The sequence below is a fragment of the Bufo gargarizans genome, chromosome 1 (assembly GCF_014858855.1).
Source record: "Bufo gargarizans isolate SCDJY-AF-19 chromosome 1, ASM1485885v1, whole genome shotgun sequence".
Classification (NCBI taxonomy): Eukaryota; Metazoa; Chordata; class Amphibia; order Anura; family Bufonidae; genus Bufo; species Bufo gargarizans.
Window position 1 is genome coordinate 701349461 of NC_058080.1, and position 27538 is coordinate 701376998.

The following is a 27538-nucleotide window of genomic DNA, read 5'->3' on the forward strand; positions in this document are numbered from 1 at the left end:
TAGCTGGAGAATGACTGCAAATTAAATAGCGACTCCAGTGTTGGGAACTAAAATCTGGATGACGTTTTGTAATGTGGAAAAATGGCAAATGGCATCATGAAACAATCGCAGGCAGTTTCGGTGTAGAAACCATACTGCCACAGGCAGAGGAAAAAAAAACCTTAATGTGAGCAGCTTTCCTCACTGTTACAAATCTCCATCCTTAACTGCCTTCAACATAAGCAGGATAATGGGGACTGCAGGCTCCTTACTAACATCTCAGCTAAGGCTGCACGCATACGACCGCTGTTTGGATCCGCAACCAATTCACTTCAATGGGGCCACAAAAGATGCGGACAGCACTCCGCATCCGCTGCCCCTGCAAAAAAATAAAATATAAAAAAAATAGAACAGGTCCTATTCTTTTCCATTTTGTGGACAAGAATAGGTGTTTCTATTAATTGGCGGCCCTTTTCGTTCGGCAAATTGCAGAAGCCAAGACGCGGCGCGGTCGTGTGTTTTCCTAGTCTCATGATTTTTAGGTATCAGCGCATTGTTATATTGTCAATGACACACCCACAATTGTGCTCATTGTTGAAATAGCAGGTCAGGGCTCTAAACTGGACTGATTAGGTTTCTGCGGAAGAATAAAATTACAACCCCTATTTCTGTGACTGTCCGCTCATGTATCACAACCAATGCCATTCTGCTGAGCGTGGACTTGCTCCTATTGCACTATTTTTCAGAGCTATGACTGACAGCTCAACACCAAAATAAGGACAAGACGGGAAGATCAGTGATCAGTCAGTTTATTCTCACGTTAGACGTCAACCTGCGTTTTTTGTTTTTAGAATCCAACAACATTATGCCCAATACCAACATAAAAAAACACTGCCCGTTCTTGTCTGAAGCCGTCTGGACACTCGGAAATAGTGTTAAATCAATGCCAAAACATGCATTTGTTGCTTGAATCTCCTTTAATGCACCCATAGGAATATTAACCCTTTAAAAGCCAGAGGGCAGCACCTGCATCCTGACCACAGTGGCCAATAAATGGTAAACAGGCTCAGCTTGTCCAAAGTCTAGATGCTGTGAGATCTTTACCAGAGGATGAAGGCTCGGAATATCAAGCAACAAAATGCATGTCTGTTCCGGGTGCTGCGAGTGCCACAAGAACGCCACGTGAGCCACCCCCCCACCAGCACTCTACAGGGAGGGGGAGAGAAGAAAGAAAAGAGTCAGCCTGTATCCTGAGAGACCTGGCGCCCCATCTTCTCACACCCAGATAACAAAACAAAAAACCAGGAGTGGGGTGTGCAGCTACGCTGTTCTGACTGAGGAATGAAAAGCAGAGTGTCCATTAACGTAGGAATTTCAATGCTGTACAATTAAGGACGGCATCAAAGGCTCATCTAGCCATAGAGGTCGTCTTCTTCTTCAGTAAAGTGGCTCCCACCAGCTCCACCTCCTGCACCTTGACTAGGACCAGCTCCACCTTGTCCTCCAGAAGGAAATCTAAGGAGAAGGAGATCAGTTATTCCACCCATACCATACAGAAAACGGTCAATAATTTGTGTCTACATGGGCTCAGAATGGCGTAACAAAATAAAAAAAAAATGATACCTTACTGCCAACTCCATTCCGATGCTTAAAGGGAACCTGTCACCAGTTTTATGGTGTCCTAACTAAGGCTACTTTCACACTTGCGTTTTTCTTTTCCGGCATAGAGTTCCATCACAGGGGCTCTATACCGGAAAATAACTGATCAGGCATATCCCCATGCATTCTGAATGGAGAGTAATCCGTTCAGTTTGCATCAGGATGTCTTCAGTTCAGTCGTTTTGACTGATCAGGCAAAAGAGAAAACCGTACGGTTTTCTCTCCGGCGAAAAAAACTGAAGACTTGCCTGAATGCCGGATCCTGCATTTTTTTCCATAGGAATGTATTCGTGCCGGATCCGTCCTTCCGGTCTGCGCATGCGCAGACCTTTAAAAAAACAAAAAAAAAAAAAACGATCCGTTTTGCCTGATGACACCGGAAAAACGGATCCGGTATTGCAATGCATTTTTCTGACTGATCAGGCATTTTTCTGACTGATCAGGATCCTGATCAGTCAGAAAAATGCCTGATCAGTCAGAAAAAATGACATCCGTTTGCATACAGTTTGCCTGATCAGGCAGTCAGTTCAGGCAACGGAACTGCCTGCCGGAATCAAACAACGCAAGTGTGAAAGTACCCTTAGGGCAACATAAATAAGTGACTGATTTGCTTAGCAAAATGCTGGGTCACTTTCTTTAATTGACCCAATCTGCCAACATCTTGTATTGAAAAGCTCCAGCTGATAATGATGAGTCATGAATATTCATGAGCTCCTGACTCTCCCCACCCACCTGCTGCTGAGTGACAGTTTGTTTCCATATGAATCAGCAGCAGGTGGGCAGGGGAGTGGCTATAGCTCTGAATTAAATATACGCTGGACTCAATGACATCACGCTGGACTCAAATCAGCTCATTAGCATGCGGCATCTTTGTGTGTATATTATGAGGTAACCATCTGTCACACCAGTAAGTGCATACATCTAAGGTACTTTTTAGTAGTTGATGATTGCATATAATTAGTTAGATTATAATCAAATATCCACATGACAGGTTCCCTTTAAATAGGTTTTCCAAGATTTATATATATTTTTTGACTGATGATCTATCCTAATAGGGTCCCTGCTCGTCTCCGCTTCCTGATCCCTCCGACATGCAGGAAATGATCGATCCAGCAGTGACCCATCTCATCCAGTTAAATTATGCTCAAGAGAAGAGCCTTGCTTTAAAGGGGCTTGCCCAAGATTGAAACATATCAGCTATCCACAGGACCACTGGGATAGGTGAAAAGTTTGAATTTTGTATGAACCATTGAGTCCGAGTATACGACAACATGACACAGCCGTAATGGGGTCATGTACCGGACAGGCTCCAATTAACTAATTTATCTGTATTGTTATCGGCAGTGCGGCATCCATAACAATGCATAGTCATTAGCAACGCAGACCAACTAAACAGTGTGGTCCTAATTAGTTAACTGGAGCCTGCTGTGGCTCGTACAAAAACACGGTACTAGACCCCCATCGTGTACCCTAATCTTAGCATCCTATGAAGGTGCTTGTAAACCTAAAACAGCTATGGAAATTGAGATATTCATCGTTCTAACGTCAACCACAATGAAGTGCAGCTCAAATTACCTGAAACTGCCAAAGCCGCGACTCTGCTGCAAAGTCTGTGCGAACATTTCATATTTTCTGATGTCGTTGTCGCTGACAGAACGGCGGGCAAAACGCATGGCTTCCTCAAAGTGATCCTTGCGGATTTCAGGTACAGGGTCATCTTCTTCCACCTCCTGCAGGGTAGACAACAAAACTTTCAGATACAGAACAAGAACCAAAGAAAATAAAGATCTGATCTACCGGGTCCACTACGCACCATGGCAGAAGGGTTTGTCTGCCTCTCCCGCTCTCTTCGGATTTCATTCTCAATGGATTCACGGATGGCCAGCTTACAGGCTCGCTGACAGATTTCAGTCAAGTCAGCACCAGAGAAACCATTGGTCATCTTAGCCAGAAAGTCAACATCAACATCCTACAAACCAGAAGTAAAACAGAGGTTGAGAAAAGAAGTAAAACAAAAGCTCTACAATTATAAACTACAACCTAGACAGTTTCTTGCCTTAGCCACTGGAGATTTCCTCAGGTTGGCTTTAAGAATAGCAATGCGGGACTTCTCGTCTGGGAGTGGGATGTAAATGAGCTGGTCCAGACGTCCAGGACGCAGAATGGCTGGGTCAATGATGTCAGGTCTGTTGGTGGCTCCGATGATGAAGACATTCTTTTTGGTAGACATTCCATCCATCTCTGTCAGGATTTGGTTGATGACTCTGTCAGCAGCTCCGCCACCATCACCAATGTTACCTCCACGGGCTTTGGCAATGGAGTCCAATTCATCAAAGAAGAGGACGCAGGGAGCGGCTTGTCGAGCCTGCAACACAAGAGACACACATTAAAATGTAGACTGTGCCAAGAAAATTCTGCACATGGCATTGCATACCCAGTCACCAACTCTTACCTTATCAAAGATCTCTCTGACATTGGCTTCAGACTCTCCAAACCACATAGTGAGCAGCTCAGGGCCTTTGATAGAGATGAAGTTGGCCTGGCATTCATTGGCAATAGCCTTGGCTAGCAAGGTCTTACCACATCCAGGTGGCCCATAAAACAGCACACCTTTAGACGGAGTCATACCGAATTTCAAGAACTTGTCTGGATGTTCCACAGGATACTGAAAAGACAAATGACCACAAGTCAGAGGAATACAGAGGACACATGCTGAGAAATATCAGCTGTAAGGCCGTCTCTCCACTTATACCCAATCCTATACTTTATTAGCTGGTTATGAGGGCAGACAACGAGTGACTCCTGAACCCACCTACACAATGATGTAGTGCCAGGGCCTAGGCTGCCAATATATTCACTGTGGCCATAGGCCTCCAATGCACAGGGGCTGCACACAAAATTAAGCCTGTGATCTGTACAACCCCTTAAAAGGCAGAGAAAATGTCTGTTTTAGCTCCTCTCATTCTGTCAGGTATAACGTCATTTTTAAGAGTCCCATCATTTTGGGGCAAATATTTAAACCCTTCCTGACACCCACTGTACATGTACGACAGATTTCACGTCTCCAAAGATGGCACTCAATTCATGGGTGTGAGCAGATGAAACGGCAGAACCCATGATCGAAGACAACTCCCATCATTGAATTTTAACTTCTCGGATGCTGTGGTCAATTGCGTCCACGGAATTTAAAAAGTTACATAGTTACACAGTTAATACGGTTGAAAAAAGACAAACGTCCATCAAGTTCAACCAAGGGATAGGTGGGATAGGGATAGTCATTTATCAGGAGTGTGCTGCTCGCGGTGACTAAAGGATTCCCCCAACTGTGACAAGACTGCAAGAGCAATTCTCTTGCAACCTGGGGCCTTCTCTGGCAGGGTTTAATATGAACACCATGTATTTTCCATAAATTGCAATAGAAAGCCATTGTAGCCTATGGTATACGCAATCTAATAAATGCATGTAAGTCAAATGAGGGCAGGGGTTAAAAATAAAGTAAGAATTAAAAAAGGGCTTAAAAACAAACTACATACATTTGGTATCACTGAAACGACCCACAGTAATTGGATTTTTTCTGATTCCACCCCATGCAGAATAATTTTTTACAGGTTCCCACCAGTTAATGCAATATTAAAAATGCCTTAAGAAAGCACAACTTGTCCCTTAAAAGAAGTCTGTCACCACAATTTGACATTATAGACCGCTTACATAGCGCTGTAGCATAACTATCCCGCATGGGGCGATGCCGCTGCCCACAATGGTCATCACAGTGTGTATGCCTGGGGCGGCGGCGAACTGCGCACTCGTCGGATCTCGGCCAGTGCACCCGATGATGCAAGGGGCTTACAGGGTGGACCAAGCAAGAGGCTGGGAGGAGTTATCTAAGAAGGCAGAGCGGCCTTGGCATTTACAGCCTGAATGCCGCCCCTGGGCACTTGCGAGCCCTCATTTACATATGAATAAAACTGCAATTTTGCCTCTGTTGAACTTCAGAACACCACAACAAAAGGTACCAATTGACTCATGTACAGTTATGCTACAGCGCTATGTAAGCGGTCTATAGTGTCAAATTGTGGTGACAGACTCCATTTAAAAAAACAACAAAAAACAAGCCTTCATATGGCTAGCTGTCAATCACTGATCAGACTGTCTCCTGGACATCAAAGCCCAGAATGAGCAGAGAATTAAAATGAATAAATTACAAGTTTTAATGAATCTTTTCCCATAAAATATATCAATCTGCTTAGCTCCTCCTGCTCTATAACATGCCGTCTGCAGCTCAGACACCATAATGTACTGCTTTAGGTCTATATGACCGTTCATTATTGCCTTTGTTAATGCAGGGCTGACATGGACAGGACAATGGGATCCCCCCTCCCTTTCTCACATGGGAGTTAAACAGCCAAGATCAGCATTTTCTCCCATCTCAGCTGTTAGAGCAGCAGTTTATCACAGCCACGTCACCACCTGTACTCAAAGAGGACCTTTCACCGATTATGACACTGTGAACTAAGTATACAGACATGGAGAGCGGCGCCCGGGGATCTCACTGCACTTACTATTATCCCTGGGCTCCGCTCCGTTCTCCCGCTATGCCCTCCGGTATCTCCAGGCACAAAGTTATGGTAGTAGGAGTCTGCCCTTGTTCTGCTGTAGCGCTGGCCAATCGCATCGCAGAGCTCACAGCCTGGGAGAAAATAACCCCCCAGGCTGTGAGCTCTGCGCTGCGATTGGCCAGCGCTACAGCAGAACAAGGGCAGACTCTGCCTACCATAACTTAGTGACTGAAATCTCCGCCTACTATAACTTAGTGAGCGGAGATACCGGAGGGCATAGCAGTAGAACGGAGCGGCGCCCGGGGATAATAGTAAGTGCAGTGAGAACCCCGGGCGCCGCTCTCCATGTCTATTCTTAATTCACAGTGTCATAATCGGTGAAAGGTCCTCTTTAACTACAGTCGATCTATTGGGTCATTTGTATAAGATGTATAAATCACTGAAAAAGGTGCACCACAATGATAAGCAACTACCAATGCTGGCTAATCCCTCGAGCTGATGTTAAAAGCTGAGACTTTCGCCAACATATTCCAGTCAGGAACATATCGGAGCCCTTTTGCACCACCGTCAAGGTATCTCAGTGTGGTAGTGGGTCCTACCACTAGACTACCTACGGTGTGTGAACAAGGTCTGAGAGGTGCTCAGATCCAACACGCAGCCAGGCTCCCACATACCTCCATAGTAGGATCACTAATACAATGTGAGGTAGAATAAGGCTGCAAGCCCCACCTATAACAGACCATGTGACACAGGCTATCAGCAAAACGCAAATGGCACATTTAATACACATTTAAAAAAAATGGGAGGAACTGCTCAAATTTTTTTTTTTTTTGCAGTTTCTCCCATTTAGGCCACTTTATTTCAGTGACATTTGTATAAGTGTCCAAACCTGTCCATGTCCTGTAAAATCTCAGAATTCCTAATCCAAGAAACATTTTCTCATTTACTTGGCTGCACTATAAATTGCAGACAACCCTGAATGACTTACCTGTACCAGTTCCTGCAGCTCCCTCTTGACATCATCCAAACCACCGATATCTTCCCAGGTGACCTGTGGCACTTCCACCACCGTCTCACGCAGCGCAGATGGATTGCTCTGACTTAGCGCCCACTACGAGAGATGAAACAAATGATATCACTTTTATACCCGAGGACAAATGATACACAACATGAGACATAAAACATCCATGTTCTTAACATACCCTGAAGTCGTCCATAGTGACAGCCAATGAATTCATTACTTCAGCATCTATGGTTTCATCCTCCAAGTCGATCAGGTCCATTTTCTTGCGGATAGCTTGGAGAGCGGCCTCTGAGCACAGAGCAGCCAGATCAGCACCAACGTGACCATGAGTCTCATTGGCAACCTACACGATGACAATGAGAATGTTATAGAGCTGGATACCAATCCAGAAGAGAAGCAGCAAGGTATCACATCTTCTATTACACATGTCTGGTACATTCCAGCACTAAAACAGTATCAACAAGGTTAGTGTATGTTCTGGAAAAAACAATGCTGCCACCATTCACCTAATACCTCACTAAACTGTGCTGGGGATAAGGCACGCTGATCTTTTACAATGAGGGGCTTACAGGGCTCTATCAGTGTGAGGTTATACTTGCTCATGTGCTTGTCCATAATTTTAAAAACATGGCTTTTTCAAAAACAGCGCCACACCTATCAACAGGATGTGTTTCATACTGCAGTTTAGTTCCATTCAAATAAAAGGGCCATGCTGCAAAACAACACCCAACCTGTGGACAGAAGTGGAGTAGATTCTGGAAGAGCAGTCGTGTTTTTCTAAGCCTGGCCAACCCCATTCTTCATTAGCATACAACTAGGAGCAATAGCACTTCAGACTAAGGGCTCTTTCACACCTGCGTTATTGTCTTCCGGCATAGAGTTCCGTCGTCGGGGCTCTATGCCGGAAGAATCCTGATCAGGATTATCCTAATGCATTCTGAATGGAGTGAAATCCGTTCAGGATGTCTTCAGTTCAGGAACGGAACGTTTTTTGGCCGGAGAAAATACCGCAGCATGCTGCGCTTTTTGCTCCGGACAAAAAAAAATGAAGACTTGCCGCAAGGCCGGATCCGGAATGAATGCCCATTGAAAGGCATTGATCCGGATCCGGCCTTAAGCTAAATGTCGTTTCGCCGCATTGCCGGATACGACGTTTAGCTTTTTTAGAGTGGTTACCATGGCTGCCGGGACGCTAAAGTCTTGGCAGCCATGGTAAAGTGTAGCGGGGAGCGGTGGAGCAGCATACTTACCATCCGTGCGGCTCCCGGGGCGCTCCAGAGTGACGTCAGGGCGCCCCAGGCGCATGGATGATGTGATCGCATGGGACGTATGCGCACGGATGGTAAGTATACCGCTCCCCCGCTCCTACTATGGCAACCAGGACTTTAATAGCGTCCTGGGTGCCATAGTAACACTGAAAGCATTTTGAAGACGGATCAGTCTTCAAATGCTTTCAGTACACTTGCGTTTTTCCGGATCCGGCGTGTAATTCCGGCAAGTGGAGTACACGCCGATCCGGACAACGCAAGTGTGAAAGAGGCCTAATCCTAGTTTACGGTCAGACAGATGGACGGTATTGCTGGCCGTTTTCACACAGCCGCCCAATGTTGTGCAAACAAGGAGTCACATTCAATTTTAGGTACAACTTGCAAAAACAGAGGATACTCTCCACTCCTCACCTACATACACCGTGAGGACCCTGCTGTTGTCAGGCATCTCCTCCACGTGCAGGACTGTTAGGGAATTACAATTTGTCAGGTGCCACTCAAGGACTGTTCCCTACCTGTTCTAGATCCACATCATCTGACAATTTCATGTTCTTAGTGTGAATCTGTAGAATTTCCAGTCTGCCGGTAGCATCAGGGATTCCAATGTCCACTTCTCTGTCGAAACGGCCTGGAAAAGACACAACATGACTTAATGATCTACTATGGACAGGATCAAGCCATGTCTGAAAAAACAACATTGTCATCCTACCCAACCTCCCACATGGGGCTTACCAAAGCGTCTAAGTGCTGGGTCTATGCTGTTGGGTCGATTGGTGGCAGCCATGACGATGACGTGCGCCCTCTGTTTCAAGCCGTCCATAAGCGTTAGCAGCTGGGACACAATTCTGCGCTCAACTTCTCCATGTGTCTGCGGGCAGGAAGAACTGGATGAGTGACCTCTACCACAAAGGCACAATTTCAGAATCCGCTAAAGCTGGCTTCACACCAGTGCTTTAATTTCCATTGCTCTGCTCAGTTGTAGGCGCAATAAAACTACAATAATGGCAAGGAAAGGCACACACTGACCCCCACTGATTATAATGGGATCAGTGGGTTTCTATTAGAAAACCCGCTTTACCAGACAAAATATAGCTTACTGTGCTACTGTGTCCTACATTTTGAACAAAACCTGTGATTCAGGCCCCTAATAGAGCCCCCGACGCAGATGTGAACACAGCCTTAACCACTTCAGCCCCGCTAGCTGAAACCCCCTTCATGACCAGAGCACTTTTTACACGTCTGCACTACACTACTTTCACCGTTTATCGCTCGGTCATGCAACTTACCACCCAAATGAATTTTACCTCCTTTTCTTCTCACTAATAGAGCTTTCATTGGGTGGTATTTTATTGCTGCTGACATTTTTACTTTTTTTGTTATTAATCGAAATGTAACGTTTTTTTTGCAAAAAAATGACATTTTTCACTTTCAGCTGTAAAATTTTGCAAAAAAAAAAAAGACATCCATATATACATTTTTCGCTAAATTTATAGTTCTACATGTCTTTGATAAAAAAAAAATGTTTGGGCAAAAAAAAAATGGTTTGGGTAAAAGTTATAGCGTTTACAAACTATGGTACAAAAATGTGAATTTCCGCTTTTTGAAGCAGCTCTGACTTTCTGAGCACCTGTCATGATTCCTGAGGTTCTACAATGCCCAGACAGTACAAACACCCCACAAATGACCCCATTTCGGAAAGTAGACACCCTAAGGTATTCGCTGATGGGCATAGTGAGTTCATAGAACTTTTTATTTTTTGTCACAAGTTAGCGGAAAATGATGATTTTTTATTTTTATTTTTTTCTTACAAAGTCTCATATTCCACTAACTTGCGACAAAAAATAAAAAATTCTAGGAACTCGCCATGCCCCTCACGGAATACCTTGGGGTGTCTTCTTTCCAAAATGGGGTCACCTGTGGGGTAGTTATACTGCCCTGGCAATTTAGGGGCCCAAATGTGTGAGAAATTTGATTGCAAATTTGTGCAATCAAAATGTGTAAAAAATGACCGGTGAAATCCGAAAGGTGCACTTTGGAATATGTGCCCCTTTGCCCACCTAGGCTGCAAAAAAGTGTGACACGTCTGGTATCGCCGTACTCAGGAGAAGTTGGGGAATGTGTTTTGGGGTGTCATTTTACATATAACCATGCTGGGTGAGAGAAATATCTTGGCAAAAGACAACTTTTCCAATTTTTTTATACAAAGTTGGCATTTGACCAAGATATTTTTCTCACCCAGCATGGGTATATGTAAAATGACACCCCAAAACACATTCCCCAACTTCTCCTGAGTACGGCGATACCAGATGTGTGACACTTTTTTGCAGCCTAGATGCGCAAAGGGGCCCAAATTCCTTTTAGGAGGGCATTTTTAGACATTTGGATCCCAGACTTCTTCTCACACTTTCGGGCCCCTAAAAAGCCAGGGCAGTATAAATACCCCACATGTGACCCCACTTTGGAAAGAAGACACCCCAAGGTATCCAATGAGGGGCCTGGCAAGTTCATAGAAATTTTTTATTTTTTTGCATAAGTTAGCGGAAATTGATTTTTTTTGTTTTTTTCTCACAAAGTCTCACTTTCAGCTAACTTAGGACAAAAATTTCAATCTTTCATGGACTCAATATGCTCCTCACGGAATACCTTGGGGTGTCTTCTTTCCGAAATGGGGTCACATGTGGGGTATTTATACTGCCCTGGCTTTTTAGGGGCCCTAAAGCGTGAGAAGAAGTCTGGAATATAAATGTCAAAAAATGTTTACGCATTTGGATTCCGTGAGGGGTATGGCGAGTTCATGTGAGATTTTATTTTTTGACACAAGTTAGTGGAATATGAGACTTTGTAAGAAAAAACAAAAACAAACAAAAAATTTCCGCTAACTTGGGCCAAAAAAATGTCTGAATGGAGCCTTACAGGGAGGGGGGTGATCAATGACAGGGGGGTGATCACCCATATAGACTCCCTGATCACCCCCTGTCATTGATCACCCCCCTGGTAAGGCTCCATTCAGACGTCCGTATGATTTTTACGGATCCACTGATACATGGATCGGATCCGCAAAACACATGCGGACGTCTGAATGGAGCCTTACAGGGGGGTGATCAATGACAGGGGGTGATCAGGGTGATCACCCCCCTGTCACTGATCACGCCCCCTGTAAGGCTCCATTCAGACGTCCGTATGATTTTTACGGATACATGGATCGGATGCGCAAAACACATGCGGACGTCTGAATGGAGCCTTACAGGGGGGTGATCAATGACAGGGGGTGATCACCCCCCTGTCACTGATCACCCCCCCTGTAAGGCTCCATTCAGACGTCCGTATGATTTTTACGGATACATGGATCGGATCCGCAAAACACATGCGGACGTCTGAATGGAGCCTTACAGGGGGGTGATCAATGACAGGGGGTGATCAGGGAGTGTATATGGGTGATCACCCCCCTGTCATTGATCACCCCCTGTAAGGCTCCATTCAGACGTCCGCATGATTTTTACGGATCCATGGATCGGATCCGCAAAACACATGCGGACGTCTGAATGGAGCCTTACAGGGGGGTGATCAATGACAGGGGGTGATCAGGGAGTGTATATGCGTGATCACCCGCCTGTCATTGATCACCCCCCTGTAAGGCTCCATTCAGACGTCCGCATGTGTTTTGCGGATCCGATCCATGTATCCGTGGATCCGTAAAAATCATACGGACGTCTGAACGGAGCCTGACAGGGGGGGTGATCAATGACAGGGGGGGTGATCAGGGAGTTTATATGGGGTGATCATGGGTGATCAGGGGTGATCAGGGGTTCATAAAGGGTTAATAAGTGACGGGGCCTCCAAGGCCTTTGACAGGGTGGAGTGGCGCTTCCTCTGGAAGGTCCTGGCAAGGATGGGCTTTGGGGAAAAGTTTATAGGTACTCTCAAGTTATTGTATAGATCTCCAAGGGCAAAATTGAGTCTTAATGGAATCCTGAGTAGTAGTATTGACTTATATAGAGGCACGCGGCAGGGCTGTCCATTATCTCCCTTGTTATTCGATATTTATATCGAACCCCTTGCGATAGCCATCAGGCAGGATGATCAGGTTAAAGGATTTGGTACGCTAGGATCACAAGACCGTATCTCCTTATATGCGGATGATGTTCTTTTTTTTATAGACCATACGGAAATTACTCTTCCTAGGATTATTCAAATGGTTAAAGCATTTGGTGAGGTTTACGGTCTTCTCATAAATTGGGCCAAGACCAGCTTGATGCCAATAGACCCCCTGCCACAGAAAGAGGTTCTTCTGACACAGTTGGACATTGTTGACACCTTTCAATACTTGGGTTTGACCATATCACCCCGGGTTGAAAATTTTGTACAACTTAACCTGATTCCCATAATGGTAAGCAGTAGAGCTAAAATAGGGATTTGGCTGAGACTTCCCCTATCCAGAGCTGACCGAGTTTCACTGGTTAAAATGGTGATACTACCACAATTTCTTTATGTGCTCAGGAATACACCTATTTGGATACAAGATAAGTATTTTAAACTCATGGAAAGAATAATTAATGATTTAATATGGGGAAGAAAGCGAGTTCGAATAAAGTTGGAATATTTGTATAAATCAGTGGAGTGCGGGGGCCTAAATCTCCCTTACTTCAAAGGGTATTTTATTGCAGCCCAGTTATTGATGTGCTATGAATCAGAGAACAGCGCACTGCTGGGGAAGATGGTATCCAGTCACGCTCATAATAATATTTTTACCCTGTTGGAATCCGGGCTATTGAAGAGCTATGAGCGAGGCTATAGAGAGACTATAAAACTACTCCTGAAAGCGTGGGCTACAACTAGGACATGGTTGAAGGTGAAGGGTTCACTTACATTTACGCCCCTTTGGCATAATGTGTATCTACAAAGGCTAGATGATATTGCAGCTGATACATTTTGGCAGAAGAATAAAATTCTGTATATTTCACAGGTAGTTAAGGATAGAGATATTAAACCATTTATAGAGATGACACATAATATAGAAAACCTTTCATGGTTTAGGCATTTCCAATTGCGCTCAGTACTATCCAGTCTGGACGATAAACTGGTGTTGGATATAGATAATTCATCATTTTTGAATGATTGGGTAGGGGGTACATTGTCTAGAATAAAGATTTCAAATATATATAAGTTATTACTTAAGGCACGGTTTAGTGATACATAGTCACCAGGACAAAGAATGTGGGAGGTGGATTGTCCGAATTTACAATTAGAAGGGTGGGAGAATATTTTTGGGAACTTAGGCTCACTATCCCAGAACTTTAACCATGTTTTAGTACAATTCTATATTTGCCATAGATTATATATCACTCCATTATGGATGAATAAATGTGGATTAAGAGACACGTCTAACTGCCCTAAATGCGACACTGCAGGAGCGGACTTTCTTCATATGATATGGACTTGTCCAGAACTCAAACTACTGGAATGCTATAAATAATTGTATTATGTATAAACTAAAAATTCGAATCCCCTTTGAACTACAAGTACTTGTGCTTAATGATCTTTCCAAACTAAATAATCATAACTATCAAAAGTTCCTCCTGAGTAGGATACTGATGATGGCCAGAGTGTTGGTCAGTCGGACCTGGTTTGCTCGATATACTCCAGATATAAATACATGGATAAATCTAATTAAGAAGGTAAAAAATTATGAGAAAATCATGTATAAACAGAGGGAAGCTGAGGAGAAGTGGACTAAGATATGGGCTGGTTGGAGGACCTGACTAGTTGTGATAACTTTTATTTATTTATTTTTTTTATTTTTTTGACGCACCACAGGTAGGGGGGGAGGGGGGGGTTAGGGAATAGGGGTTGGGGGGGAATTGCATCCTTTTTTCTATTTGTAGTGTTTTGATATATTAATTAATAAAGATAATCAATTTAAAAAAATAATAAGTGACGGGGGGGGGGGTGTAGTGTAGTGTAGTGTAGTGTTTGGTGCGACTTTACTGACCTACCTGTGTCCTCTGGTGGTCGATCCTAACAAAAGGGACCACCAGGTAGCAGGTATATTAGACGCTGTTATCAAAACAGCGTCTAATATACCTGTTAGGGGTTAGAAAAATCAGATCTCCAGCCTGCCAGCGAGCGATCGCCGCTGGCAGGCTGGAGATCCACTCGCTTACCTTCCGTTCCTGTGAGAGCGCGCACCTGTGTGCGCGCGTTCACAGGAAATCTCGGCTCTCGCGGGAGGACGCGTATATGCATCCACCCAGAAGAGCAGGGCCGCCGGCAGGACGCAATCCTGCGTACGGCGGTCCTGGAGTGGTTAAAAGAGGATCTTTCATGGGTCCAGACATTATGAAACAAGCAGGCTATGTAGGGCATAGAGCAGGGATGTGATATCGCTTACTAGTTTGTCTGGGCGCCGCTCTGTTCGCCCGCTGTGCCCCCCTGCAATTTTCCCGGCTGGTACCTCAGCGTAGAGCATCACCGCCAGGGAGAAAAAAAAAAAAACCTCACCTGCTCCCTGGCTGTGATTGGACCGTGCTACATGGCTGGACCCATGAAAGGTCTTCTTTAAAAAGAGGCCATCAACTAACATACATGAAAGCTGGCATTTCACATACCTTCTCTCTCTTAGGGGCAATGGCGTCCAGTTCATCAATGAAGATGATGGCAGGGGCATTCTTCTCAGCTTCTTCAAAGGCTTTGCGCAGGTTGCTCTCTGACTCACCAGCTAATTTACTCATAATCTCAGGACCTGCGTACAGGAAAGAAGGTCATTACACCATTTACAGCAGCAAACTGTCAAACAGATAAAACCCTACGCTAATACATTAACCAGTTTGCATACGCAGTCAGGACATTGCACTACGCAATGAGACAGAAATGTCACACTCCACGTGACTACACGGTTCTCGTGTGCAGCAAATGCTGAAGGTGCACAAAAACTGCTTGTACCTAAGCTTCCCCATCAATAAGGAACAAAGGGTCTCACCATTAATGAGGAAGAAGAATGCACCAGTTTCATTAGCGACTGCTCGAGCAATGAGGGTTTTTCCAGTTCCTGGAGGTCCGTACAGCAAGATACCACGAGGTGGCTGCATTACAAAGCAGAGGTCACAATGTCAGCATTATAAATCACAAAGCATCTCCACAAATCCCATCAGTCTCAGAAATCACCTTGACACCAATAGCCTTGAAAAGTGCCGGGTGTCTGAGCGGAAGCTCTACCATCTCCTTGATCTGGGCCAACTGCTTCCTGCAGCCCCCGATGTCATCATAACCCACTTCATTCAGAGATTCCTCCTCATCCTGGTAAAACAAAGCATCTCTTATGTAAGTAACAAAACAAGTAAAGCCAGAGATATAGCACAGCAGTAGTCGGCCATTATTCCGTCACTTCCTACCTCCCGTTTAATGGGCTCTCCTTCACAGTGGATGACTGTATCTGGGGCCACGATACAGTATGGGCTGGGATCAGTCTCCACCACCTTGAACTCCACGGCACGCATGCCTCCACGCACAAGGAAAATGTCACCTGTAGGACAACACCAGTAATGTCAGCACATGATCAACTGGCAAATCTAAGATGTGCAAATGCCGAAAAAATAAACTTCTCGAAGCACAAATCGAAAATGTACGATTTTACCTCTGCACAGCTCAAAGTCTGAATACACTGAAGATAACCCTAAGACTTGAGAAGGCTTTCTTCAGCACTTGAGATCTTACCAGTCAATGTCTCTACTTATATTGTACTCTGCTCAGTCTTTCACTAACAATCAGTTACATTAGATAAGAGCTTACAGAACTAATGGCAGAAGTGCCACAGCTCATGGGCTTTAACAGTTGCACTGTGCATCCTTATCACAGAACCTAAAAAAAAAAAAAAAACACCAAGTAATCAGAAGAAAAGGCCAGGCCAGTCTAAGATTCCTTGCATCTTAATGAAACCGTTTTTTTTAGAAATCTTACAGGTGTTCATTTGTTCATGAAGCCTTCCCATTTTGTCTTTCAGACAGCTGATAAGATGGGCCCACCAGGTCGGGTCTCCTACTGAAGGCAGAGCAGCTGGGGCAAGCAAGTGTGAAGTGCAATTGTAAACCACAGTTCTATAACTCCCTGACTCACACTGCATCTCCAGGCCTCCTGCTTGTGGGAGGTGACAGTGAGAAACCTATCATAAGCAGGAGGCAGGGGAAACAGGCTGAAGCAGGATGACAAAGTCTACACAAAGACTCTGCAGCGACAGGGTACAGAAGTTCTACGATGCTGATCTATCCCTTGCTGCCTCCAGATATGACTGAGCAGAGCAAAGGCATTTCGGACAGACTCTGCCTCCCTCTGCAAAGCCATGGGAAATACAGACTGCATTAGAGGAATCACATCATATTAGGAGGAGAAGAAATAATAAAAAAGGCATATACAAGCCTGTCAGTCTTCAAGTAAGTGATTCCCCCCTCCCCCAATCATGGTTACGTCCAGTCTCCCAGTTCTCTACTACCCCCTACTCCTGTCACCCCACTAGTAACCCTGCTCCCCCTTCCTCCTGTCACCTAACTAGTGATCCTGCTCCCCCCCCTCCTCCTGTCACCCCACTGGTGATCCTGCTCCCCCCCCCTCCTCCTGTCACCCCACTGGTGATCCTGCTCCCCCCCCTCCTCCTGTCACCCCACTGGTGATCCTGCTCCCCCCCCTCCTCCTGTCACCCCACTGGTGATCCTGCTCCCCCCCTCCTCCTGTCACCCCACTGGTGATCCTGCTCCCCCCCCCCCCTCCTCCTGTCACCCCACTGGTGATCCTGCTCCCCCCCTCCTCCTGTCACCCCACTGGTGATCCTGCTCCCCCCCCCCTCCTCCTGTCACCCCACTGGTGATCCTGCTCCCCCCCCCCTCCTCCTGTCACCCCACTGGTGATCCTGCTCCCCCCCCCCCCTCCTCCTGTCACCCCACTGGTGATCCTGCTCCCCCCCCCCTCCTCCTGTCACCCCACTGGTGATCCTGCTCCCCCCCCCCCTCCTCCTGTCACCCCACTGGTGATCCTGCTCCCCCCCCCCCCTCCTGCCACCCCACTGGTGATCCTGCTCCCCCCCCCCCTCCTCCTGTCACCCCACTGGTGATCCTGCTCCCCCCCCCCTTCCTCCTGTCACCCCAATGGTGCGACCTTTGAACAGATAACTGATCATGATGTCGTCAGACACAGCAGAGGTCTGGACAGTATGCGAGTACCTTTTCGGATGGGTCTATAAGCTTCCAGGAAGTAAGGCTTCAGGTACACTTCAAACAGATTTCCGGTGATGCCCTCTACTGTGTCATCGATAGGCAAGACATGGATCCGCTTTCCATACTTCACATCCGGACATGGCTGAATGCTGCACAAAAACAAGATCGATATTCTCACATCTTACGTTTTTTGTTTTCTTTTTAAAAATCGGGTTACATTTTTCTTCAAGGCATCAGAGAATAAAACATAGCCCATGTGGCATTTATGTAGCATCTTCATAGTATTTGCACTGGTGATGTGCATTCTGGGAAGTGTAGTCTTCTTACCAGTCACTTACATTGTCAGAGCTCAGCTAAGTTGTCAGGTGCAATGGCTCTGACTAATGCTAATGATACACTCGGGCTCCATTTTCGGATCTACTGGTTAAAGGGGTTATCTCACTTCAGTAAGTGGCATTTATTATGTAGAGAAAGTTAATACCAGGCACTTACTAAGGTATTGTGATTGTCCATATTGTCTCCTTTGCTGGCTAGATTCATTTTTCTATCACATTATACACTGCTCGCTTCCATGGTTACAGACCACCCTGCAATCCAGCAGTGGTGGTCGTGCTTGCACAATATAGGAAAAGCCTATGTGAGCTCCCTTGGTCCCGGGGGACACTTTTTCCTATAGAGTGCAAGCATTAACAACTGGTGATGTATAATGTGATGGAAAAATGAATCCAGACAGCAAAGGAAGCAATATGGATAATAACAATATATTACTAAGTGTATTGTATTAACTTTCTCTACATGATAAATGCTATTTGCTGAAGTGAGACAACCCCTTCAAGGGCAATGTCCATTCTTGATCACTGCTCACCAAGTTATCTGTTTTTACATGCAGTAATGATCACTGCTGCATGAGGGTGAACAATAGTGACTATGACTGTCCATCCATAAACAGTATACGCATTGGCAGCCCATCCCATTTACACAGAGCAATGTTCTACCGCATGAAAGACCAAATCAGCTGACAAATGAGCGTTTGCTTGTCCACGACACATTCACATGGGCTGGGAAAGAGCATTTGTGCAAACATTCATTCCGTATAGTTGCCAATATTTGGACCTTATAAAGAAAAATTGATTAGTTTTTTTTGCAAAAAATAGATTCTTTCATTTGAGCATCTGTTATGCTCATTTTGCATCCATTTTTGTCAGTTACACCAGAGATCTGTTCTTCCTCGCTGGACTTTCAGATCTCAAATGAAACGGACAAAAACGGATGAAAAACAAGTACAACGGATGCTCAAAATAGAGGATTAGAAGAGCAGAAAACCAAACTGTGATGCGAAGTCAGCCTTAGTGTGTTGTACAAATAAGCTGCACACTACTAGTGTATAGACTGAGGCCCACCTCACCAATGTATTTCCTCATTTATTAACCACGGAGCATTTGTAAAACTGCTCAGTCAGGATTCAGACCCCTTTATGAAACGCAACTTAAAAATTTTTTTTTAAAAAAAAGGGGCCAGTTTCAGACGAGCGGTGTCACTGCCTGACACACACTGAGTGGGAGTATAGCCTCCCGTAGTGGAGTCTGCTCCTTTACCGCATGCCGTTATAATGCTGTGCGTCTCTGCCTGACCTCCACTGTAATCATTTCTACTAACATAACCGTCATAAATAAATCATTACAGATGACGTCAGGCAGTGACAACAGCAGTGAACACGCTCATCTGAAAAATGTCTGGCCTCTCTCGCCTGTGTGAAATTTACCGGTAAATGCAGCCATAAATCTGTTACAACAAAAACAATAGAGGCCCAGCTGCGACAAACACATTGGCTAAAGTGGAGTCACGGGGCCTCTGGATTACAGAAGTATTGCAACCTCTCCCAGGGCACAAGTCAGGAACTTGCTGCATGTTGTCTATAAGGGGAACAATAAGCAGAGAACAGACACAATAAACAGCAAAGACTCCTCTTAGTATCTCCCCTACTCCAAGCCTGTAGTGAGAAATGCAGTCCTGGGGTCTTCTACAAATCTACAAACTGAGGCCAATCACAAATACCAACTGTGACCGCAATGAATGTGACCTTTCTAACCGGGCACAGACCAGAAGTGTGTCCGCTACACAGGGTCCTCCAGAACAGCTGTTCTGTCACAAAGGGTTAACTGTTTCTAGATGTTTGACTGGTACTCTCTCTTTGAGCTGGTCATTTAATAACCTTATCTCTCAGCTAATGCAAGGGATTTCATAGGGACTGATTTCAAAGTCCCTATGAAATCAGTGATGGAGGCCCCTTCAAGGGCAGGAGAAAAAGATGAAGGACGCCTCTGTATACAAGGCAGTCAAACAGCCCCCAGCACTTGGCGAGGATGAACCGACTTACCTTATTACATCTCCAAGCCGTACCCGCAGGTTATTACGAACAACCCTGTTCATGCGGATCTTCTCGTCCGAGCAGGTGTCATCAGACAGGACAATGCACACAGCTTCTCTCCTCTTCTTTCCCTTTAGAAGCACAGTGTCCCCACGGAACAGCTGAAGTTCGTCCATTTTGCCCTGTAAAAATCACTACCCTGTTAGCGACCAATAACATACATTTAAGTCATTGTTTGTAGGAATGTACGCAGAAGGCTCACAGGCTGATCCTGCTCCATACATGGCAGGTGCCTGCTATGGTCGGGAAACTTTGGTCCCCTGTGTGCGGCCTCAGTGGTAACGTGTCCCCAAGCAGCACTCGTTAATGGTCACTCGGACCTTAGCGTAACTGTTGCAACCTCACTGACTAGTAAACAAAAAATATAATCTTTATTAATCACTCTTAAGATACACTTATCACTTGGGACAAGTGGCCCTGCAGTGATATGCCGCTTGGGGATACGTCACCACCAAGGCTAGTTAATGGCTGCGTTGGTCAGGTGACTCCTGTACAGAAGTAACGCGTCGGGGAGGAGCAGGGAACAGGAGAACGGATTTTTTCTTTATGTAAAACACTTTTTGGGGCCGAATAGGTTTGAAGCCTGAAAACGCCCTTTCACTGCGCAGTCTTAGTTTCACCTTGCACTTGGAGCGTGCCGCTGGCGACTATCCACAAATTTTCAATGATGTTCAGGTCAGGGGACTGTGAGGGCCATGGTAAAACAGTCAGCTTGTGCCCTTTGAGGTAGTCTATTGTGTGTTCAGGATCACCACCCATTTTTTGTTATTTTGAGAATGTAAAAGATGAAAATAAAATAGTTTTTGCTGAAAAAACAAAGGGAATGCGGCATCTTTAAGATTATGCCTTTTGGAGATCATTTCATCTTCAACTTGTTTAACTGTTCACAACAGTCATTTTGACCAGGGGTGCCCAAACTTTTGCACGCCGCCGTACTGGTCCGTGTGCTTACAGCCCACGAGGATTATATTGGGTCCTACATGACTATACAGTTTGGCAGAACGGACTGAACTCTTCAGACATAAAATACCTTTTTGCTCATTGCAGAAGTTTCGGGTGTCGTCTGCAGCATGACTAATAGCCTCTGAACGTCAGCGCCTCCGGAGAAACCCCCCCCCCCCCCCCAGGCCCTTTAGCACATTTCCCGTTTATTGTGGACTCTGAGCAGGAAGTGCAGTTCAATATTTTATTTTTGAATTCTACATGACTAGGAGCGGGGCTATCTGATAACACAGAGGAGAAGATGTCCATACAATATATGAACAAGTCCAGCAGCTTTCCTGTAGCCCATGTTCATCCCCTACGTCCACACAATACTGCTGACTTCTCCTGTGAGGAGGACAGATCTACATCTTCTGGTGGCTGAAACATCTAATCAGACCCAGAGGTCATACAATAGAGAAGCCGCTCCGTACCTGGGACAGGGACACGACGCTGTTGTCTTCATTGATGGATTCATCTACAATCAACCTATTTGGTCGGCTCTTTTGCTTGAGAATTGCAGTCGATAAGTCATCGCTTTTAGATCTGTGGTGGAGAAAGAACAGATGAGATCAGACCTGAGCTCAATGGAAAAGATTAACAGCATGTAGAGGGGGGGGGGGGGGGGGGTGGAGAGAAACTCAAATGGAGCCCCCTGCAAACCCCTCATATAATTTTGGAATGGCCCTTATTACAATCCAATAACCCTGCAGGGAACGAATACCCCCCCGATGTGCAGCATGTGTAACAGACAGTGTAGCAGAGCTATTTCCGTCACCCCCATAGGCACTGAATGGAGCAGCAGGATGCATGGCCGGCCGCTGCCTTATTCAGACTACCCCTCGCCGCAGTCATTGTGGGGGGCTTCAGAATCCTGCCGTAGTGATATCGGTGGGAGTCCCAGAGGACAGTCACTTATCCTGTTGATAATGTCCATAATGTATGAACGTTCTTGCGATGGTCAGTGGCAGGACCGTCCTCTCTGCTCAGCAGGCGGAGGGTCCGGGCACTCTGCTAATGGTGGACTAGAGATGAACCTGAGAGATCCTCTTCCCAGTGCACAGATCTCTGCGTCTCCAGTGACTCAGAGGTTTACAATGGATGTTACCTCAGGCTATTAACCTGAAGGTAAGATGGCCGCTCAGGTCCAAGTAAAGTGATTGGGGGGGCAGCCATTACAATACAGTTACCACCACAATCAGCAGACTGGTAGGCACCTCAGGGACATGGCTATACACACACTACAGTACAAACAGCATGAACCTGCAGAGGGGACAAAGTGGCCGCTGCTCGACTTGTGCCCCCAACTAAAGAAGGCCGCACACCTTACACAGCTGTCAGCCTCAAACATACACATGCATGCTAGAGTATGCGTGTGTCCGGAGGGTGGCAGCTCATCTCCTGTGAGAACAAAAGGATCGGACATGTTTAAATCTAACAGCCCAATCCACCACCACGTGGCAAAGGGCAACACTGATCCTGTACACTGCCTGGCATGGACAGTTAGAGGGACGCTGTAGTATGCCATTGCCCCTTACATCTAGGTTAAAGTGGTTTTCAGGGATTTTTTTGACTGATGACCTGGGGGTCTGACACCTGGGACCACCCCCGATCAGTTGCTTGAGAAGGGGCTAGCACTTGCAGTAGGGGCATGGCCAAGTGATGGTACCTTCCCAAACAGGCGATCGGCAGGGATCCCACATGTCTGACCCCCACCGATCAGATACTGATGACCTACCCTGAGGATCGGCTATCAATTAAAAAAATCCCAGAAAACCGCTTTCATGCAATATAGAGAGACATAAATTATAGAACATGTCCTATTCTTGTCCGTTTTTAAGAACGAGAAGTTCTAGTGAAGGGAGTTAGGAAGTCGTGGCGTGCACACGGCCAGTGTCAGCATTTTACAAATCCACAATTTGCAGTCTCAAAATGGAGACAGTCGTCTGAATTTGGCCCAATACTGCTTTTTATGGTATAAAAAAAGTTTCATGGTGCGCTCCACTATCACTGTAACACACGGCTATTTAAAGGGGTTGCCCATTTTCCTATATTGATGACCACAGGATAGGTCACCAATATCAGATAGTCAGGGGTCCGGCTCCCAGTACCTGTGAGCGCTGCCTTCTCTTTACCTGCTCGTCATAAGGTCAGGCAAAGATCGGATTTTCTGGCGCATGGACTCCAAGTAGATGCGCCAAATTCCCTAAGAAGCTGAAGGACTTTTCGCTAAGACTAGTGCATTAAAAATTCAGCAGATCCAGGGGGTGCAAGGTGTCTGCGGCTGTGGGGGAGAACGCTCAGGCCGTCACTGGGGTACTGGGAGGACAGCAGTCGCGTTTCTTTACAATTTGCTCATAGAAATGAAAGTGCAGAGGCTGCTAAGCGATGGCCGCTCCCAGCCTGCGAGAGGGACGGGCACATGTTATATGACAGAGAGCACTCCGCCTGGAGACGTAACCCGAGAGGCCACAATACACAGGTTTACCAGTCACTGCAGAGTACAAAGGAGCACACCCGAGACACGGATAGAACTTAGGCTACGGTCACAGGTTATCGCATGCGGTTTAGGAAGCTGAAATCAGGAGTAGATCATAAAAGGGAGAAAATACACAGGACAGATATGACTTCTCTTTTTTGAACTCCCTCCCGGTTTTGGGTTCTGTGTGGTCGTACCATAAAAGGTCCAGACTGACGCACATGTGAAATAAAGGCTACTTTCACACTAGCGTTTGGGGCTCCGCTTGTGAGTACTGTTTGAAGGCTCTCACAAGCGGCCCCGAACGGATCCGTCCAGCCCTAATGCATTCTGAGTGGATGCGGATCCGCTCAGAATGCATCAGTCTGGCTCCGTTTGGCTTCCGCTCAGCAGGCGGACACCCGAACGCAGCTTGCAGCGTTCGGGTGTCCGTCTGGCCGTGCGGAGCCAAACGGATCCGTCCAGACTTACAATGTAAGTCAATGGGGACGGATCTGTTTGAAGTTTACACAATATGGCTCAATTTCAAACGGATCCGTCCCCCATTGACTTTCAATGTAAAGTCTGGACGGATGCGTCTGAGCAACTTTCACACTTGGAAATTTTTCTAAACTAGAATGCAGACGGATCCGTTCTGAACGGATCCCATCGTCTGCATTATAGGAGCGGATCCGTCTGTGCAGACACCAGACGGATCCGCTCTGAACGCAAGTGTGAAAGTAGCCTAAGAAGGCAGGAAAGTCGTCACAACCCCTGACACACTCGTGACGACCATCGGCAGTACTAATTTGTGGGTTAATGCAGGAGCTACCATCAAATTTAAGCGGCCACTGGCGACTGTGGGTTGGCAGGGTTCTGGGCACAGCGGAGCATCGCAGGCCTGGAGAGGAAGGAGCAGGTAAGTCATCTTCCCTTTGCAGGTCCAGCAGAATGGGGGGGGGGGGAATACAGTATGTTCACACACAGAAGCCACAGGGCGACTGACAACCACACTCCTATGCGCTTTTACTGCGAGTCACTGCAGTTAATGGTTACATGTTTCTACCGGTAAAACCACATGACCGCCCCAAGAATCTGTACCCCAACCTGGAGCTCCACGCCGATTAAGTGGTCACGCTAAAATATCAAAAGTGAAGAAACACGTCCAGTATGTAGGGGTCTACTCTACCTATGGAGAGAAAATAGAGCCACTGCTAATATAACAGCCTGTGGTGCCCACTATGCCGTGACCAGTACATACATAAACGCAGCTCTCATACTACGGGCCTCCGTTATCAGTCCTAGCAGTGAGCCTGTCCCTGCTGCCCACAGCAACCAGCAGGAGCTCAACGCATTTCTTAAATGGATCTGGGGAAAGTCAAGCGCTACAGTTCTGATAAATGGGAACTCCAGCTTGCTGTCAGCGAGTGGAAACATCCAATGTCTAATGCTGTACTGCTCACATTACTGAATCAGACCCATCTGCTGCAAGTGTTTCAGAGTCTGATGGCAAAACACATCACAGAGCTTGAAAATGGGGAATAATAAAAGTTACTTGTCTGTGCTGATTACATGTCATTTAATAAAGGACTTCATAACAGTCATATCCCGATGTCATCACGTCACAGTGCGAAACTGCCAACCGCAAATATGGCCCTGAAAATATATATATTGTCGCGTGGGCGCTTACAAAGTAAAAAAAAAAAAAAGAGGGGGGGGGGCTTTGAACTTTATTTTATGCTACTAAAGCAGGAGTAGTGCACTTCATAAATGATCTCTGATGGGATCCCTGTTTTAGAAAACCCAATACCCTTTAGACTAGACAGGGGGCGCTTCACCCATCAGCTGGTCAGAGTGAAGAGCTATGCAATGCTTTGTGCCCCCTGGTGGTGGCGCTGCAGGGACCCCAAGCACTAGTGGCTGGGACCGGGTCAGAGGACGCCTCCAGCTGCCCCTTTACATAGGCCGACTGTGCAGGCAATTATAGGGAGCAAACTGTTCATTCCCAGTAACTGCCTGCTCGTCAAGGGTGAGAGCTGCATTTAAAAAAGGATGAATGATCGCTTCTGCGATCGCTCGTCCCCACACAGTCAGATTCGGGCCCGCAGATCCTTGTGTACACAGGCCCATCAACTGCCCAGAAACTATGATTTTAGAGTCCACATCAAAGATGCTTTCAGCGGGTGATCGGCGGCAATTATCGGAAACGAGTATTCCCACTAATCGTCTGGGATAAAGGGGGTGGCCCGTCTGGGACAATAATAGCATGTCCAAAAATAGCCAAGCACCGACTGGTAATAGTCCCACAGAAGTGAATGGAGAGCACCCACACATGTGCTCCTGCTCTCCGATCATTTCGAGGGGGGCCCATTCTGGAGATAGAGGCGGGTCCTAAAGGTGGGACCCTAACCTATCTGACATTGATGGGATAACCACCCCTTTAACAAAAAGGAATTAGAAAACGCTAAAAATATTGTCAAATGCTGCATTTCTCAGTGTCCGCACTTGGACAGAAGCTGCAGGGTGCGGGTATAATCTACTGCCCCCAGAGGAGGAGCTGCCCACAGTCCAGGGCCTGGCGACACTGGGCATATCCTTCCCATGTGCCGCAGTCTATAAAAGGTTTTTTTTAGGACTTGCCCGTTTTCCATTTTCTTCTGCTTTGGGTAGTTTTTTTTTTTATGAACTACCAATCCTGGAAGAAAATAAATGAATACAATGTCCTGACTGAGCAATCAGTACCTTGTATTCTATGGACCGGGAAGTGCAGCTCTGGTGCCCCCTACTGTGCACCTAGGGTAATGGCTCTCCTTCTGTTATGTGGATGTCACCATGGAGGATGTGTACCCAGGACATACACAGGAAACCAGTCTGATCCATCATGTGACATCACATCCCACCAGTCATGCCAAACAGGATTCCCTACAAATGACCCGCTCACATGAAGGGCCCCCTGGGGCCACACCACTTGTGCCAGGTGGAGCAGAGTTTATCCTGGGTTTCCCATAGACCAGTACAGACGTGAGATCAGTAGGGGGGTCCGTGTAGTGGGACTAAACCTACTGTCTGAGTCACTAGACCCCCTAATGCCCTGTAGTTGCTGCTTTGAAACTACAACTCCCAGCATGCCCTCTGGTTCCAGACCTTGCATGCTGTAAATTACTATGGGGGAGTGTATACCAGAAATGACAGGCATGGTAGCGCCCCCTTCAGTCCTTTGTTTTCAGGCTTTCCCGTCAGATTCTAGATGAAGGAAGGATGGTGAGGGACAGCAGCAGTGCCCGCACGGACTGGCAGCGCTCCATTGTATGTATTCCAGGTAATAAGACCATGGAGAGCTCACTGCCCCTCCCCCACCGCTCAGGGATGTAGAGTTACAGTGAGGAGTGTGGGCCCCTGGGGGCCCTCATCTGCCTGCTATAGCCCTCCATATCATCATGTGAAGTGACGAGCCTTTCTCCCTCCAGAGGACGGCTGGGGGCGCCCGTGTGCCAGGGCCCTGAAGGGGTTCGGGCCTGCATGACACAGCATGATGCAGGGAGCCGGATGGAGTCAGGCCCGGGACAGCTAGGCCGCACTGGACTCGGCCCTCCGCTGTGAGAGCGGCGGCTTACCCCACCCCCACCTCACCGACATGAGTCAGTAGAACAGGCCCCGGCCTCACCGCTGCGGCCTACCGGCGCCCCACTTACTCAGATCCGGAAGCCATCCTCAGTGTCCGGGCCGTTCGCCCCGCCGCCGCTAACGAGCTGGATGGTGACGAGTCCCGGGTTTCTCGCTTGCGCTGGCTGCTCCGCCCCCCTGACTCCGGTACACACTGGCGGTAAACGTTCACAGCCCGGTGTCTCTCGCTGTGTGACTGACTGCGGCGGGGGGAGGAGCTTGCGGCACGGCAAAGAGCTGCGTCATTCACCGTCAACGCGCAGGCGCGCATAAACCGCGGCCAATCAGCGGTTGACAAAGATCGGAAGGCGGAGACGAGGAC

At 46.7% G+C, this 27538-nt stretch overlaps 1 protein-coding gene across 1 annotated transcript; it reads right to left on the bottom strand.

Annotated features, from left to right (window-relative positions):
* Positions 1-771: 771 nt before the first annotated feature.
* On the bottom strand, positions 772-27450 carry LOC122924808 (valosin containing protein). Its single transcript, XM_044276256.1, has 17 exons — positions 27246-27450; positions 21530-21641; positions 20064-20236; positions 17693-17835; positions 15875-16005; positions 15648-15779; positions 15463-15565; positions 15092-15225; positions 9219-9354; positions 9002-9114; positions 7397-7561; positions 7183-7305; positions 4091-4303; positions 3695-4003; positions 3452-3607; positions 3214-3368; positions 772-1494 (listed from the first exon to the last, which is right to left on the bottom strand). The coding sequence occupies exons 1-17, from the start codon at positions 27260-27262 to the stop codon at positions 1392-1394; spliced, it is 2418 nt and encodes an 805-aa protein (XP_044132191.1). The 5' UTR covers positions 27263-27450; the 3' UTR covers positions 772-1391.
* Between the last annotated feature and the right edge of the window lie 88 nt (positions 27451-27538).

Bases quoted from the DNA above. Each gene is read 5' to 3' on its own strand.
- LOC122924808 (XM_044276256.1), bottom strand. The intron at 20,237-21,529 runs GTACGGAGCGGC...TGATTTTTACAG, and splicing joins GCGTCGTGTCCCTGTCCCAG to GGCAAAATGGACGAACTTCA. The intron at 9,355-15,091 runs GTATGTGAAATG...TCCTGCCCGCAG, and splicing joins TTGCCCCTAAGAGAGAGAAG to ACACATGGAGAAGTTGAGCG.